We start from the raw sequence: 15,267 nt of genomic DNA, 5'->3' as shown, positions 1-15,267 counted from the left end.
TTAATGACATTTTCATGCCTATTATAATATGGATAGTACGGTTTTATTATGAATAATCAATCTGAATGTTTCTATATATTTCTTTTCAAATTATTGATTGATTTATTTATGTCATTTGTTTCGTTCTAATCTTAATTTTTATTAAGTTTTGCAATAAAATTTACCAAGATTCAGTTAAGAACTGCTTTTTTTTACAAAAAGCGTACTTCTATAAACGCGTATTATACTTATCTTTTACAATAAGAAACATTACTCACCGGTTGCACCCGAACATTATTTTTTCCATACAATAATGTTGCACGCGAATTCTGATGTAAACTTTCTACATAATCTTTGGCACTAGATGCGGTGGAATTTCCTGATCCTAAAAGAAAATACTTCTATAGTATTTAGAAACACTTACTTCAATTGAAATATCTAAGAACCTATATTCAATTATCTTACAGATTTGAAAAGCCTTCGATAACGATGTTTGAAACAACGTAAGATATTAAGAAAATAATTTAAAGACAAAAATTGTACCTATGTGTCCAGAGACCGAAAAAAACAAAAGTCAAAAATCATTTATTCATGTAGGTAACACAAGGTACACTTATGAACGTCATAAAAGAAATAATATACATTAAATGATTCTAATTTTACATTTACTGCCAGTTCTCAAATCAGGGGCGTAGAACGGAAGAGAAGAACTGGCAATAAACTCTCCGCCACTCTTTTTAATTGTCAAGTTTTTTGTTTTACACAACGTTTGTAAGGAGCTGCAACCATTACACCATGTTCCACATGACATCCTTAGTAATAAGTGATAATAAAATAATGAAAAGCAAAGATTAAAAATAAACCTCATACTGACCGCCATTTACTGACGCATTGTCATCGGACGAAGCGTTGAGACTCCTCCTAAAGTTAAGAATAGGTCTTCTCACAGAAGGAGGGGTCGTTGTCCCAGCAGACATACGGTGTCTTTGTACCTGGCGAGAGTTAAAATATGCAAACAGTTGAATAGTTTAACTATAAACAAGCTGATATTGCAAGTTCATAATTCATATAAACTTGCTATATCAGACTATGCCATCAATGCCACATCTAGTAAAAAAAAACAAATTCGAACATCTATGTTTTGCTTGGTTGACTGATCAAGTTTATTATGTCTATCCACATTTTTGTTTCTGTTTTGTTTTGTTATTTTATATACGTACCTACATCTGTGCGCTTTAATTTTCAATCTTTACATATTGTTTATCAGTAAGTGAATTATGTATGCAATTCTTATGAGAAATAAAGTTTTTCTGAAACCTAAAACCTAAATTTAATGATTAAGATTTATAAAAACAAACAAAACTGAAAAAGTGACTATAATTAGTTATCTCGTCAGGTCTAATAGGTATTGCGTATTAATTTATTAAGCACTACATTCCAACATAAGCCTTCACAACTCGGTGATAAAAACCCATGACAAATGCATTAAATAAAAAAAATAAGTAAGTAAAATTGCTAATTTCATACATATTTTTTTCACAGTGGATGCCTGGAAGAGATCGCTCGAAAGCGATAAGGCCGCCAGTTGCCATTTTCATTTAATTATGTTCAATTTGTATTATGTAAATGCAACGAAGTGTTAATAAATAAACAACGTAAAGTATAAACAATTTATAATTCGTTAAAAAGCTTTCATTCCCAAGACAGTTAAATAATTATTGATGTTTCAAACAATATTCTAAGCTTCAGGGATTTGAAGTTTTATAGCCCATTTATGAACAAATTACTTTCAATAACGTACACTTGGATACTTTATTGAGCTTTTCAATTACTTAATGTAAGTGTGTTCTCTTATCTACTTCTATAAATATGATAACTTTTAAAAGACTTTTTACATACATATTATAAAAACAACGGTGAGGGTTTTTGTTTTACAATAATTAAAAAGATTGTCTCGAGTGATCTATCACCCTCAAGGCTTAATTGACAGCCCTACTAAAAACTATAAGCCTATCATCGAAAGACGACAGTTTAACCTACTAATCGATGAGGAATATTTATCAATAAAACACACAAGACTCGCATGGAAGGCTTAACAAATATTAGGATAATTAAATATATTCCGTTAGCTAGTATCAAAACATTCTAGTAATCCTCGCTAGCATAAGGTATAATCCACACACAATATTAATCTTCGTACATGTTTTTCCCCGGTTTATGTATTCATAATACAGCGCAAAAGCCTTGGAAATCTTTGCATTCATAATGTTAAAATCTCCGGGGATTAACCCAAAACAAGTTTCTCATTTTCGGCTTATAATACATTCCTATATCAACTAATCTTCACTGATAATGTAACCTATTGCGTTAAATTGATATGTTATAGGTTTTCGAGATATTGTATTATGTATTTGTATTGTATGATGATTTGATACTTTAAAAGAGTACCGAGAGTGTTTTACACCGGCTTTTTCTCTCGGCATCACCCTCTTTGCCGATGAGTAGGATGTCTACCTATACAAATTTAATGACGTGGAATTGTATTTTATATTCCATAATAATCATATTTTATTATTACCTATTTATTTTGATAGAAATATCAAATGAAAATAATTTGTCTTTTGCATAAACAAAAAAAATCTACATATGATGCCTAGCCTAGTTTATATTGCCAAAGACGGAATGGCTAAGCTAAACCTGTCCATGGATATATATTAATGTATTATTTTGAGTTCCACCAAGCTCTAAACGAACTTTTCTTAAAACCCCCACAAACGTTTATTATGAATAATATAATGTAATGCTTGTTAGACGTTATACAAACCAATTCATCAGCGGGTGGGTCTGTCCAGAAGCAAACTGGCGCTTTAGCCTTAGAATATTCTAAAGCGCATGGTCCAACGAGGAGTGAGCTTAAGATACTCCCATAGTCAGGATCGGCAACTAAAGCGTCCCTTTCATAATATCTTGTAGCATTATTCACAAGATGCTCTATAATCTTCGCCAATTGACGCTCAAATAGGGCGATACGAATCCAAAGATATCTGCGGAAAAAAAATAATCTCAGAAATATAAGGCTTATGGAACCTGATTCAAAGATTATAATATCAGGGAAATTAATACATTCTAATCCTAATAGCCTACCTTCGCGGCAACTTACGCTCCGTGACCGCGAATTACGAGGGACCACTCTTTCCTTCCATATATAGGAAAAGTCCTTATTGTGGTGAAAAAAAATATTTACGTATATTAAAAGGTTTAAATATTAAACATAAATGTCCAGACAGGTCCATTCTTCCTACAATTATACGACTTAACGCATATTTTAATTATATTAAAATATATAATAAATCACTGTACATACACTATGTAAAAAGTATTATGGTTAGATTTAACCAAACAAAAGCGGAACAATTGTTCAGAGCTACGTAAATGACTTTTTTTACTAATCAAGCTGATGTTAGATGCTATACAAAAATTTATAATATTGTTATTTAATAAAATGTTATTTATCTCAACTCTATTTCTATTGTCCTGGTCGTCAAGTTAATGTTGTAAAGGCACAATAAGGATCAATAAAAGCCTGAAAGCCTTCGGATTCAGTGACATTCTCTCACTCGAATAAAAATCCAATAAAATGTAATTCCTATTGTTCATTTTCGACTTACGAGTGGCTATGAACAAGAAAAAAGTGTGATTTCATTCTAAAATATTTATAAATATCGATTAAATATTTTTTGCAGTATTTGCAGAATGTTGCTAGTTAGTTATTTTAACAGAGTATTAGTAGTTCTAATTAACAGTATTTACTTCAGTTATAAGTTTCGTAAATTCTTAAATAATAATCGATATTTAAAGAAAACACTTTTTTACCCGATTGAAGTTATGTATTATTATAAACTTATAATTATTTTACATAATTAAAATTTTTTTGACGTTTCGCGTGCGTGGTCACGGACAATAATTATAAGTTTATAATAATACATAACTTCAATCCTGTAAAAAGGTGTTTTCTTTAAATGTGTAAAAGTTATGTTAATAAAAGACAATACTAATAATCGATAAAGTAGTAAATATTATTTGAGTAAATCTTACATAGAAACATAAAACCTAACATTGGCACGGTAACATATTTGCTTAACCAAGTTTATGTATTTATTTAACTGTCTTTAAATAGGCTAGTTTTTGCTCAATTGCTTCAGCCAAATTTTTTGGCAGGAAATATATAGTATGCTAATTTTTCTCATAGAAATTTTCCAGAGACAAAACTGAAAACTCAAACGGTATTTGTATCGAGTTCTACAAAGAGTGGCGGAGAGTTTATTGCCAGTTTTTCTCTTGCGTTCTACGCCCTTGATTTGAGAACTGGCAGTAAATGTAAAATTAGAAGCATTTAATGTTTATTTATTTTTTGACGTTCATAAGTGTACATTGTGTTACCTATATGAATAAATAATTTTGATTTCGGTATATTTATAAAACTATCAACACGTTTACTTTGGGTGTAAAGTATCATCACACTAATACACCCGACTTTAATTTAAAAAAACGTAAATGTAAAAGAAAAGCGAAGCTGTCTGATACTCGAAACGCCTTTTATCTTAATAACATCCTGACACCTTCTATAAATTAGGATTAGAAGTAAAAGGAAATGTTAATTTAGACTCAGAGGGCTTCTAAGTAATTCAATACCTTTCTGTGGGATGTGGTAATTAATCGAATTGTCATCGGAGGATCTTAGCTATTTCTTTTATACTAGAGCCACTCATGGCCATTTGTAATATCTTTTCAAAATCCCTATTAAATGCGCCAAAACTTGTAATACAGGGTCACTTTTCGGTAGAGTATTTTTTTTCACAGCGCGGTCCGAAGTAAACAAAAAATTATGATTTGGGAAAATTTTATATCGTATAACTCAATATTATCTTCAATACACCCACTAAACAACCATAAATAGCATGTCTAACGCAAGGACTCGTCAGTACCAATCTAGTGGATATTATGAAAAAGATACAGGAAGTAGATGTTTTCGAATTTTAATAAGAACTAGGAAAAAAACTCAACTTTCTTATAAAAACGCAAAATATATTATAACTCTGCAGGGGTTCAGCTGAAGGACCTCGCGTAGAACAATTTTTTGCAGCTGATGACCCCATCTAACCCCTAGTTGCGTATGATCCACGAGTTTTGGCCATCCTATATATATAAAAGGGGTCAAACGGGCAGGAGGCTCACTTGATGTTAAGTGATACTGCCGCCCATGGACACTCTTAATGCCAGAGACCTCGCGAGTGCGTTGCCGGCCTTTTAAGAATTGGTATGATCTTTTCTTGAATGACCCTCAGTCGAATTGTTTCGGATTTACTTCAAAGGGCAGCTGGTCAAACATAGTGATGGTGCGCGGCAAAAACTGCCTTAAAAACGCTCAGTTGTAGACCGACGGACGTCGAAGTGCTACAGGTGGAAATTCAATTCTGGTATTGTCAAAATCATTGCAAAATAGAACAATGGGATTCCCTTTGAGGCTTAAATGAAGCCATTTATTATAAGATTGTTTTTATTGACAACTTAGCGAGCATCTAGGTAGAATAGAATATTGTACCCATATCACATCGATATCCATCGTTCTACAACTGAGCCATTGTTACGGAATTTTTTGTCGCGCTAACTATATCAAATACCTTAAGGTCTTTGAAAATTTTTAAAAAGAGTAAATGTCGTACCGCATTCGCGAGCATTCTGGGCTTATGGTATCACTTATGAGGCGAGTTTCTTGTCCGTTTGCTCAATACAAAATATATTATCATGAAGATTAATTATAATGTAAGCCCTGAAAACTCAGTACATTAACTTGTTTTCAGAGTAGTGTAGTGACGGTCAGGAAACTTGTATTGGTTTTTATCGATTTTACATCAAATGCAAGCTGCAACTTTTACACAACATTGAAAAGCTTTCAGTCCCCTAACGAGCTTTACAACAAGTTAAAAGTTGCCTTACACTTTCAACATGTGTTGTAATGGTTTCAGTCTAAGGTTCAAAGTATAAATTTACGCTTACTATAGCTCTGATAAGTCAAAATTCATTACATTTTTAAGACACGGAATGCTGTCAGTCATTTAGTACGATACTAAGCTACGTAGTGTGACTTCCAACTTTGTTTCACGACAATTAAATAAAACATTTATCAAGTTGATATCTCAATCCCACGCTGACCATGCTAAAAACACCCGAATCGTCAAATCAAAATAATGTATCCATATACATTTGTTGTATATTCTTCTTGTTTTTTTTGTATAATATAAGGTTTGCCAAAATAAATAAAATAAACATTTTAGCACCTTAATTAAATGCACGTGAAAATTATTTTATAAAGTTATTAAGACTTGCCAATAACAGCACTGCTTTCTTATATATAAAACCTTTGTTATTAAACGTTGTGGTGTATTGTCCGCGTAGGCCATTATCAAAGGTTGAATAGATAAAAGTTATACAAAGGAACACTATTACTGAACACGTTTAATGTTTATCCAAGATTTTCTTTACTACGCCATACCGATTCGTGTTGATATAAAAAGTTAAAGTTAATGGCGTATAAAGTACCTACTTATCTCTGCTTTCTGGGAAAGTGGGATTACCGCATAAACATTAATTAATTCGTAAACAACTAAGCTTTAGAATCTATGAAGTTATTTCAGAAGTTCGTTAAAAAATTATCAAGGTGATACGGAAAGTAGCTAAATAAATTTAGCATAAAGTTTTACTAAATTTGTCAAGAAATAGCAATAACATATAAATAAACTTTGTTTGATTATAGGAAGGGCATCTTGGCACTTGACTAGTATGTCTTTTTTTAAATTAATAAATAATCTAGAATATAGAACGTCTTTTTTCGATATCATATTTTGTTAGTTTTGCTCCCTTTCATCTTTCTTAATTATGTCATAAGCATTGTTTGTGCACGCCGTCCGCACCTATTATCCAGGCCACAAATTGGTTCTAGTTGGTTCTAGAGTGTGTATTTTCAAAAATAAATAATATAGAATATCGACGATGGATTATAATAATCCTAAACATTAGTCAGCTAAGTGAAACTGTGATCTACAATAATCCCTCTCTTCATAAATATACTTACAAGAGTTGAGTAGGTAGCTAGCTGGTACTATGGAAGCTTATATTAGTGAAACAATGTTCTGCCTCCACTTTTTAAAAAGTTACACAAGCTTTTTTAAAGCTACTACGTGTATAAATAAGGGGGTTTACCTGAGCTTTACATTAAAATATAGTAGAACAATTACGTCATATCCAAGATTTACTGGAGAGCAATATTAAATTTATTTTCATTAATCGCATAATTTGTCATCCTCGGCGTGGCGTGGAGGCAATGGAATTTTCTTCGCAGGCTCAATGCTAATTTAATTTAACCAATCAATTTTACGGAAGGATGAATTTTCTCTATTACTAAGCATTTGTTGGGTTTTATGTTCTACGCCAACTGTAATACTGGCTAATCAATTGTGAATAAAATATTTGTATGTAAGTAAATATTTGAGTTTTTTTTTTTTTGACCGAGTCCAATGCTAAGCTGGTGAAGCTTGTGTTATGGGTACTAGGCAACGGATATACATACATATTATAGGTAGATAGACATATAAATACATATTTAAACACCCAAGACCTAAGCACAACAACAAATGCTCATCACATCGATGTTCGTCTCAGCCGGGGATCGAACCCGGGACCCATGGATTCGCAGTCAGGGGTACTAAACAGTAGAACAATGAGGCGTTGAGTATATTTTCTTTCTTTTTGTAAAGTTTTAATTTCTAGAAATTACTCATACCTATACGTGGGTGGTGGCTGTGAGCCAAGTAAAGAGCCCGATCCTCGCTTGTGTAATGGTGGACGCGGGGCTGATGGTCGTCGTTCGACGCCGGAGGCAGAACGGGTCGCTGGAGCACCCTCCGCAGACAGCACCCTCGCTGATACTAGAGCCGCTTCTGGGCAGTGCTGAAGAAAGAAAATCATCACTGGGCTGCTCGAAAAATTATAAAACTTAAAATGGAATTAAAATTGTTAACTTTTATTATTTAAATTATTTTTAGAACCCAATTGGCTAATAAACAACTAAATAATAACCGGGCACAAAGGTAATATAAAAGTATAAAAACTTTTAAGTACACATTGGCCGATTAAGGTGTAATTATAATACTTTTTTATTTATTTTAATTTAAATATTTAGTGATTTAATATTATTAGTGAGTTTATTCACTAATATTCATACAATACCTATTATGTTGTAAACAAGTATGAAAAGAAATATACAACATACATTATACAATATATAAAAATATTGGATCTTTGTATTAAGTAGGTCACATTATAACCATTGGGTCGAATGACAATTATTTGTTAAAATAACTCTCTCAAATTTCTCTAATAAGATAGGTTTTCGTAAACTATCATCTCTTAGCGATCCATTTAATATCTATAAAGTTTCATTTCTCATTTTTGATGCGTACACTTAGAGTGATATTTAAAGACGAAACTCAGCGCTAAATGTGACTTCTGTATGTCTAGCTAAGTCGTACTAAGTCTCAACTCTGAATCTGAGGGTAAGCTTCCCCACTCCATTTTCATACAACTTTGTTAGATGTAATCAGTGAAATTAAATGAGAGACGTATTAAAGTGGCGTAATAAAACAGGCACTCAAGTGCCTACAATGTTTTACTTCCAGCTTTTATTACAAGAACAGTGTAATCTCATCTTTACGATATACCCATACGTTTGAAAGTTTAATGTCAACGGGAGAAACGCTAATAGACATATTCAAATTAGTTACTATATTTATAAACGTAGTTCCAATATTTTATTGATTGCAATCACGTATATACAGTATTCTTAACAAAGTAATGTTAAAAATTATAAAAAAGAAACCAAAACAAATTTAAAAAGTTTGGTCCCTGTGGCAGTGTACCTTTACACTGTTAGCATTTCCTCTATTACGATACTTATTCGTTGAGCTCCAATTAGTTAAAGGGTGTTTTATCACGTTTGTCTTTTTGTAACACGAGTGCTATACGCAGGTACTTATGGTGAATTTTACAATAGTTCTTAAGTAACAGGTAATTTTATTGTACGACTTTGAGTTCTGCCGAAAGTGGTGCTACGAGCAAAGTGGAATGAAATAAAGTGCTAACCGCCGCACACGGCGCAGTCAGGGGGCTTCAATGTTTTATTACTCCTACAGGGTGCAAATGGTTATCGGATGTTGAGTGATACCGCCACCTATAGACACTCATACTACCAGAATTGGTACGCTCTTATCTTGAAGGACCCTAAGTCGAATTGGTTCGGAAATGCTTTAGTGGGCAGGTTCCACATAGTGGCGGCAAAAAGTGCCTTATAAAGCGCTCGGTTGTGGAACGACGAACGTCGAGGTGATACGGGTGGAATTTCCTATTCTGCCTCGACGACCGATGATGAAACTCAGCTGCAGGTTGGAACATATGCACGTCCCCAGCTTTGAAATTTAATCTCAGCATCCTTTAAGCGTAGGAATGTTATGTAGTGGCATTAGATATTAGGTTTGTTAATTATATTATACCTGCATTAAATATATTTGGTTAACAAAAGGCTCTTAATTGCAATACCCGCTCAACAAATGATCTAGTAACGACCACTATGTAACAGTAGTTACATTGTTAACCTATTTTATATTTTACATATGATATAATGTACTGAATTTCAAATGAACTGGCAACCGAGGAACTCACTTCGGTCAGAGTTCACGAGTTTTAAAACACAAAGGAATTCCTTTGCCCTGGAGTAATGTGGCATTTGCTATTCACTGTGGTCCATTTAAACACAAGTGATATTTGAACTTGAGCATTCTTCTAAGCTTCCATTTGAATTATTCATGAAATGAACGCCCTTTTATATAGTACGTTTTTTAAGATTTTATTGCATTTAAGTATATAGCACAAATGTGTAATCCAATAGATATAGGTACTAAAAGCCTAAATTAGTTGTAGTATACGTATTTACCAACTATTTTTGCCTTTTATACATTTAATATTAAGGAAAGGCTTGGTAGTGTATTGTATAATAATTAGGAGTACCAAGAAAAATTATGAAATCTTAATTTTTTATAAATAACGACATACAATTAGGAACAATAATTATTATTTTTCATTGGTAACGTCTGACGTGTATATCCCCCGAGTTTGGACCGGTTGAAACCATAATTGCTCCGGGTTCTAAGCCACAGAACCAGATCACTACAACAAACAACTAAAACAGACGCAGCCTCCATTATGTACACAACCTTCCTATACACACATACATAAATTACCCACCTACAAAGATTCCCCATTTTCATTATATATAACGAAACGAGGGCGCCGTAGCGATACAGCAAACAGAAATAATTTTAATTATACGTAATTAAATTAGTTCCAGTTCAAAGAAATTAATTTGTTCTACGGTATGATATTATCAAACACATAAATACGTAAATGGGTACATATGAGAAACGACTTATATAATTACAGTTATAATAAAAGCACGTTTGAGCTTTTATTTTAGCATCTAGTGGCGTTTCCTTTTAGGAAATTTCTTAAGCTGATTTAAAAAATATAAAAACATCAGTGGCGCTACAACTTCTTTAGGTCTAGGCCTCAGATTTCTGAATCTGTTTCATGATCATTTTTTTAAAAATCTAATAGGCAAGTAGGTGATCAGCCTCCAGTGCCTGACACACGCCGTTGACTTTTTGGGTCTAAGACAAGTCAGTTTCCTCATGATGTTTTCCTTCACCGTTCGAGCAAATGATAAATGCGCACATACAAAGAAAGTCCATTGGTGCACAGCCGGGGATCGAACCTACGACCTCAGGTATGAGAGTCGCACGCTGAAGCCACTAGGCCAACACTGCTCGTCAAAAATATAGTCACTTTATTTTTAAAACGTCTTAGTTTTTTTAGTTTCCGCATTTTGTAAGTAGTAAACATAACCATTCATAAAACTATAACATAGTAAGAGTTATTTATGAACAATAATTCCGTATATTATGTTTATATGTTATACAAAATAAAAATAGTGAGAGAACGAGGCAAGGCGTGGTACGACTGTCATTTGGGCCAGGTTGAATATTACTTGAAATATCATCTTTATATGTATTGCTTAAGGTATGTTTTTCATTGAACGACAATATTATTAGTAACATTGTCCTCTGTAAAGGTGAAATAAAGTTTTGCCTACGTCATGCATATAATCCAGTAGAGCTTTTTCTCGTAGACATTACCTGTGCTACGCGACTCCAGCTGACGTAAGATTAATGATACTTCATATTTCTTCCACTTTGAAAATAATTATTATGAATGAGTTTTAGTTTTGGGTCATGGCGTAAAATGAAGACATACCGCCGTGGTTAGAGTTCAGAGAGTGTTAGGAGGGAAACTTTAATTCCCAGCGAAATAATTATTGTTATGTATATTAAAAATTGGTCGCAGTTGCAAAATTATTACTACTAATTATAAGCGATTTCACATCGCAATTTTCACAATCTACCACCCTGGTGTATAGATATTATCTGTGTATCTTAATCACTTCTATCGTGTAAAAATAAAATTAACATTTGACATGTAAAGTTAATCAGATAGGTCTAAATAACAACTTACTTTAACACATTTAAAAAATAATTTTTGACATCTCGACTAAAAATGCTCACTTATAATACCACAAGAGCTTCAAAATTATCGGGTATTTCCCGATAGGTTCGTTGCAAACAATTAATATAGTCGTCATGACGACTATATTTGTTTGCAGGGAACCTTGAGGGAAATGCCCGATAATTTTGAAGCTCGTGTGGTATTCGGGGGATTATTTTTCCGACCCAAATGTCGGCCAATAGAATTGCACCATGAGACGAAATGTACAGTTAACAAATAAGAATTTCATAATGAATAAAACAACTACTTAATACTTTTCTTGAAGCAACGACCAGAGAAAATTTTCACAAAAATTTTCCAGTATAATACCATGTAGGTTGTACCACGTGACGTCGAATGGTGCAATTCTATTGGCCGATATTTGGGTCGGAAAAATAATCTTAGATATTTTTCAATATCATCTATCGGCATGGCTACAATTTTATAAGTACAACATAATATACTACCGTTAAGGCTCAGCAGTCCGCAATTGAAACTGTTTTATTTATTGGAAATCCTCGAATTCCCAAGTGCTTTATCGTTGAGCCACGGACAAGTAGAGAAATATTTTTCCTGAATTGTTTATGTTGATAATGGGGCTACTGTGTGTTTGGAAATGTTAAGATGACACAAAACGGTATTATTATGTTTGCACCTTCCTTGCAGCTGTTCTCCAGCATTAGGTTCAAAATAATCTTTAACGGACATAAATGCAAATTGATAGGAGCACAACCACTATTTGGAACCACTGAAGTATTTCTTACCAATTCGACTTAGATACCTTCAAGAAAAGAGCGTACCGATTCTTAAAGGCCGGCATCGTACTTGCGAGCCTTCTGGCAACGTGAGGGTCCATTGGCGATAGTATCACTTAACATCAGGTGAGCCTCCTGCCCCTGCCCCCTGTTGGACTCTTTTGCAGACCACAATTGTTGGTTACCACGCGAAAAGTCGATTTATATAATTATTGTAATGCTTAAGATATTTATTTCTCATCAAGAATAGCAATTACATGAGAAAAATGCTAAATAATTAAGTCAATTATAATTAATAAAAGTATTAAGTTGGTTATATGTATTACAGTTAGAAAATGTACAACAGTACGTAAGAAACACGAGATATTAGGTAGACACACATCGCAAACGAATCGTATCTCCTATAATGCAACCATAAAGTGCAAACAGCTAGATGTGTCATACATACATATAGTCACATTTATATTGATCAAGGAAGTTTTAATTAAATGTGTAGTTAGTAGTACGTGCATAAACCAAAGACAATAGATAGCTTTAGGGTTGTATTCAAGAATATAAAGGGTGGTTAGGTATAACATTTTTATTTGTTTTGTCATATGTAAATTAAGAAATAAAAAATATTGATTTGTTAATTTGTTTTTACTACATAGGGCATGCTTTTATCCATTTCATGAGCTTTAATACCTTCTATTATACATAATATTCGCCAGTTCTTAAAAAATTAAGACAAAATTTAATCAGTTTGCTACACAGTTTATGATGAACTAACGGCCGCTTTCTATACTCGACCCCAATCCAATTTTTACTACTAGATCTTGATATTTCAATCCACTTTTCAATAACCGATCAATGGGTCGATGATCAATCTGTTTTTGTAAACCATCTTTTGGAGGACCGATCGGTATTTTTGGTTTGATATTTGTATGAAAATGACAGATCGATGCTTTCTATAATTATCTTTGAACTCGACAGATCGAATTTTGATCAATCTAAATTAAGCGGCCGTTATACGATTAAGTTAATATCTAAATGATGGCACATAAAGAGATCCGATAAAGTAAAGCTTTAACGTAATCAGAGACAAAAGACTAACTAATGAGTAAATTATAGATAGGCCACGACACGTTACTTGACTAAATTTCAAAATATACCTGAATCGCCATCGTATACCGTAATAAAATAAATACTTCAAACAAATGCAGTCATTGGCCGTATTTAAAGTAAAGTCAAATTTACTAGGTACTACACAATATTGAAATAGCTGTATTTATGTTTTAAAAATATTTCAGTTGATATTAAATATTTTTCCTATGATAACAGCAAAATACATTTCAATATTCGTTCTAAACGGAATGTTTATTCCTCCTATTTTTCGAAAGTCTAAATAACTTTAACTATCAATTTTAATGGCCCACGCGTAGGAATGCTAAAAAAGGACGAGTCTTTCTCGTATTTACTTGACCTATTTATTAAAGGACTATTTCTAATGGAACACTAAGCAAACATTGGAACAATAGAATGTGACCAATCTATATTAGAACTTTTCATATTAATAAAAACAAAGAGGTTTTATTTTCTAGCTCGCCACGAACGCGTCATTTGTGCGTGTATTCAGTAAATAAATTTAAAACTCTATGTATTAACAATATTCTTAACCTACATAGTAATAATATTATTAATTAAAAATGGATAAATAGAAAACTAAAATAAATTTAAAATGTTTGGTCCCTGTGGTAGTGTACCTTTCATGCTGGAAGGAATTTCCTCGCTGTATTACGATACTTATTCGTTGAGCGAGGAAAGCACCAGCTCTGGGGTCTTCTGTACTACCTACCAGACGTCTGTAAAATTGAAACCGATGCCTGCCAATATTGAAGATATTGAAGAATTATCTACTGGGCATTTTAAATCGTAAAGTCAAAAGTAAATTTTATTTATTATAAGTGTATTAGCGATACTTAATCCTTTCCTAAGGTAGTAAAAACACTTCGATTAAAAGTATTAATTTAAATAAATGTAAAAGAATACCTTTTATTTTTTAATTAAAAAAGAAATATCCGGTCTCTTTACTATAGCGGTCTGTTCATAATTCAATGAAATAAACCTGGCTTTAGGTAATGCAAATAATAATCCTCGACGAGTCGAAACATATCTATCAATTTATTACTTTCCCAAACTTCGGACATAGGTTAACTTTGTTCATAACTAATAATTACTTAGATGCTTCTTAGCAGTATAATAATTATCTGTCTTTCTAGATTATATCTCTGAATTCCACATTATAAGTGACCTATTTTTAAAGGCAATTTTAGCTGCACTCCATCACTATGTTGAAGCAGCTACCTACAGAAGTATTTCCAAACCAGTTCGACTTAGGGTCCTTCAAAACAGAGCATTTTTCTTAAAAGCCATCTGCCCAATTTTATATAAAAAAGAAAAAAGACCTAGACTCAATCTAGAATCATTTTCATGTCCACAGAATTTAGAGAAGGAATGACGACCGTCCTTTTTATTTTGTATCTAATATAAACCTACAACAATATTTTCTCGTTAGAATAGATCAGTGAAAACATGAAGGGCTCCATTATAAAGCCTAGCTCAGTCCGATAATAATCCGTTAACAAACAAGGTGAAGCAGCAATTTCAAGGTATTAAATTAAACATTTTCTCGAGTGGTATGTTTGTTGTTTGAATTTTATACGAGATTCTTCATAAGAAGTGGGCGTCATTTTTGGTTGGTACGAGATCTAATAGTCGCAACCATTTATTTCAAGAAAAACCTAGAAACAATTTATTTTTACAGCAATTGCTTTGATTTTGATTC

At 32.7% G+C, this 15,267-nt stretch overlaps 1 protein-coding gene across 2 annotated transcripts in view; it reads right to left on the bottom strand.

Annotated features, from left to right (window-relative positions):
* The window catches only part of LOC125053931 (small G protein signaling modulator 2-like), a 48,127-nt gene that overhangs the window by 12,183 nt on the left and 20,677 nt on the right, over positions 1–15,267 (bottom strand). For both annotated transcript variants that reach the window (XM_047655558.1, XM_047655559.1), the window contains exons 4-7: positions 7,820–7,986; positions 2,804–3,023; positions 854–971; positions 258–364 (exon numbers count right to left, since the gene is read on the bottom strand). In XM_047655558.1, the coding sequence (XP_047511514.1) occupies positions 258–364; positions 854–971; positions 2,804–3,023; positions 7,820–7,986 (612 nt within the window). The remainder of the gene's footprint in view (positions 1–257; positions 365–853; positions 972–2,803; positions 3,024–7,819; positions 7,987–15,267) is intronic.

This window comes from Pieris napi, chromosome 11 (genome assembly GCF_905475465.1).
Source record: "Pieris napi chromosome 11, ilPieNapi1.2, whole genome shotgun sequence".
NCBI lineage: Eukaryota > Metazoa > Arthropoda > Insecta > Lepidoptera > Pieridae > Pieris > Pieris napi.
Note: the sequence above shows the minus strand (reverse complement) of the source record. Positions and strands in the feature narration are given on the sequence as shown.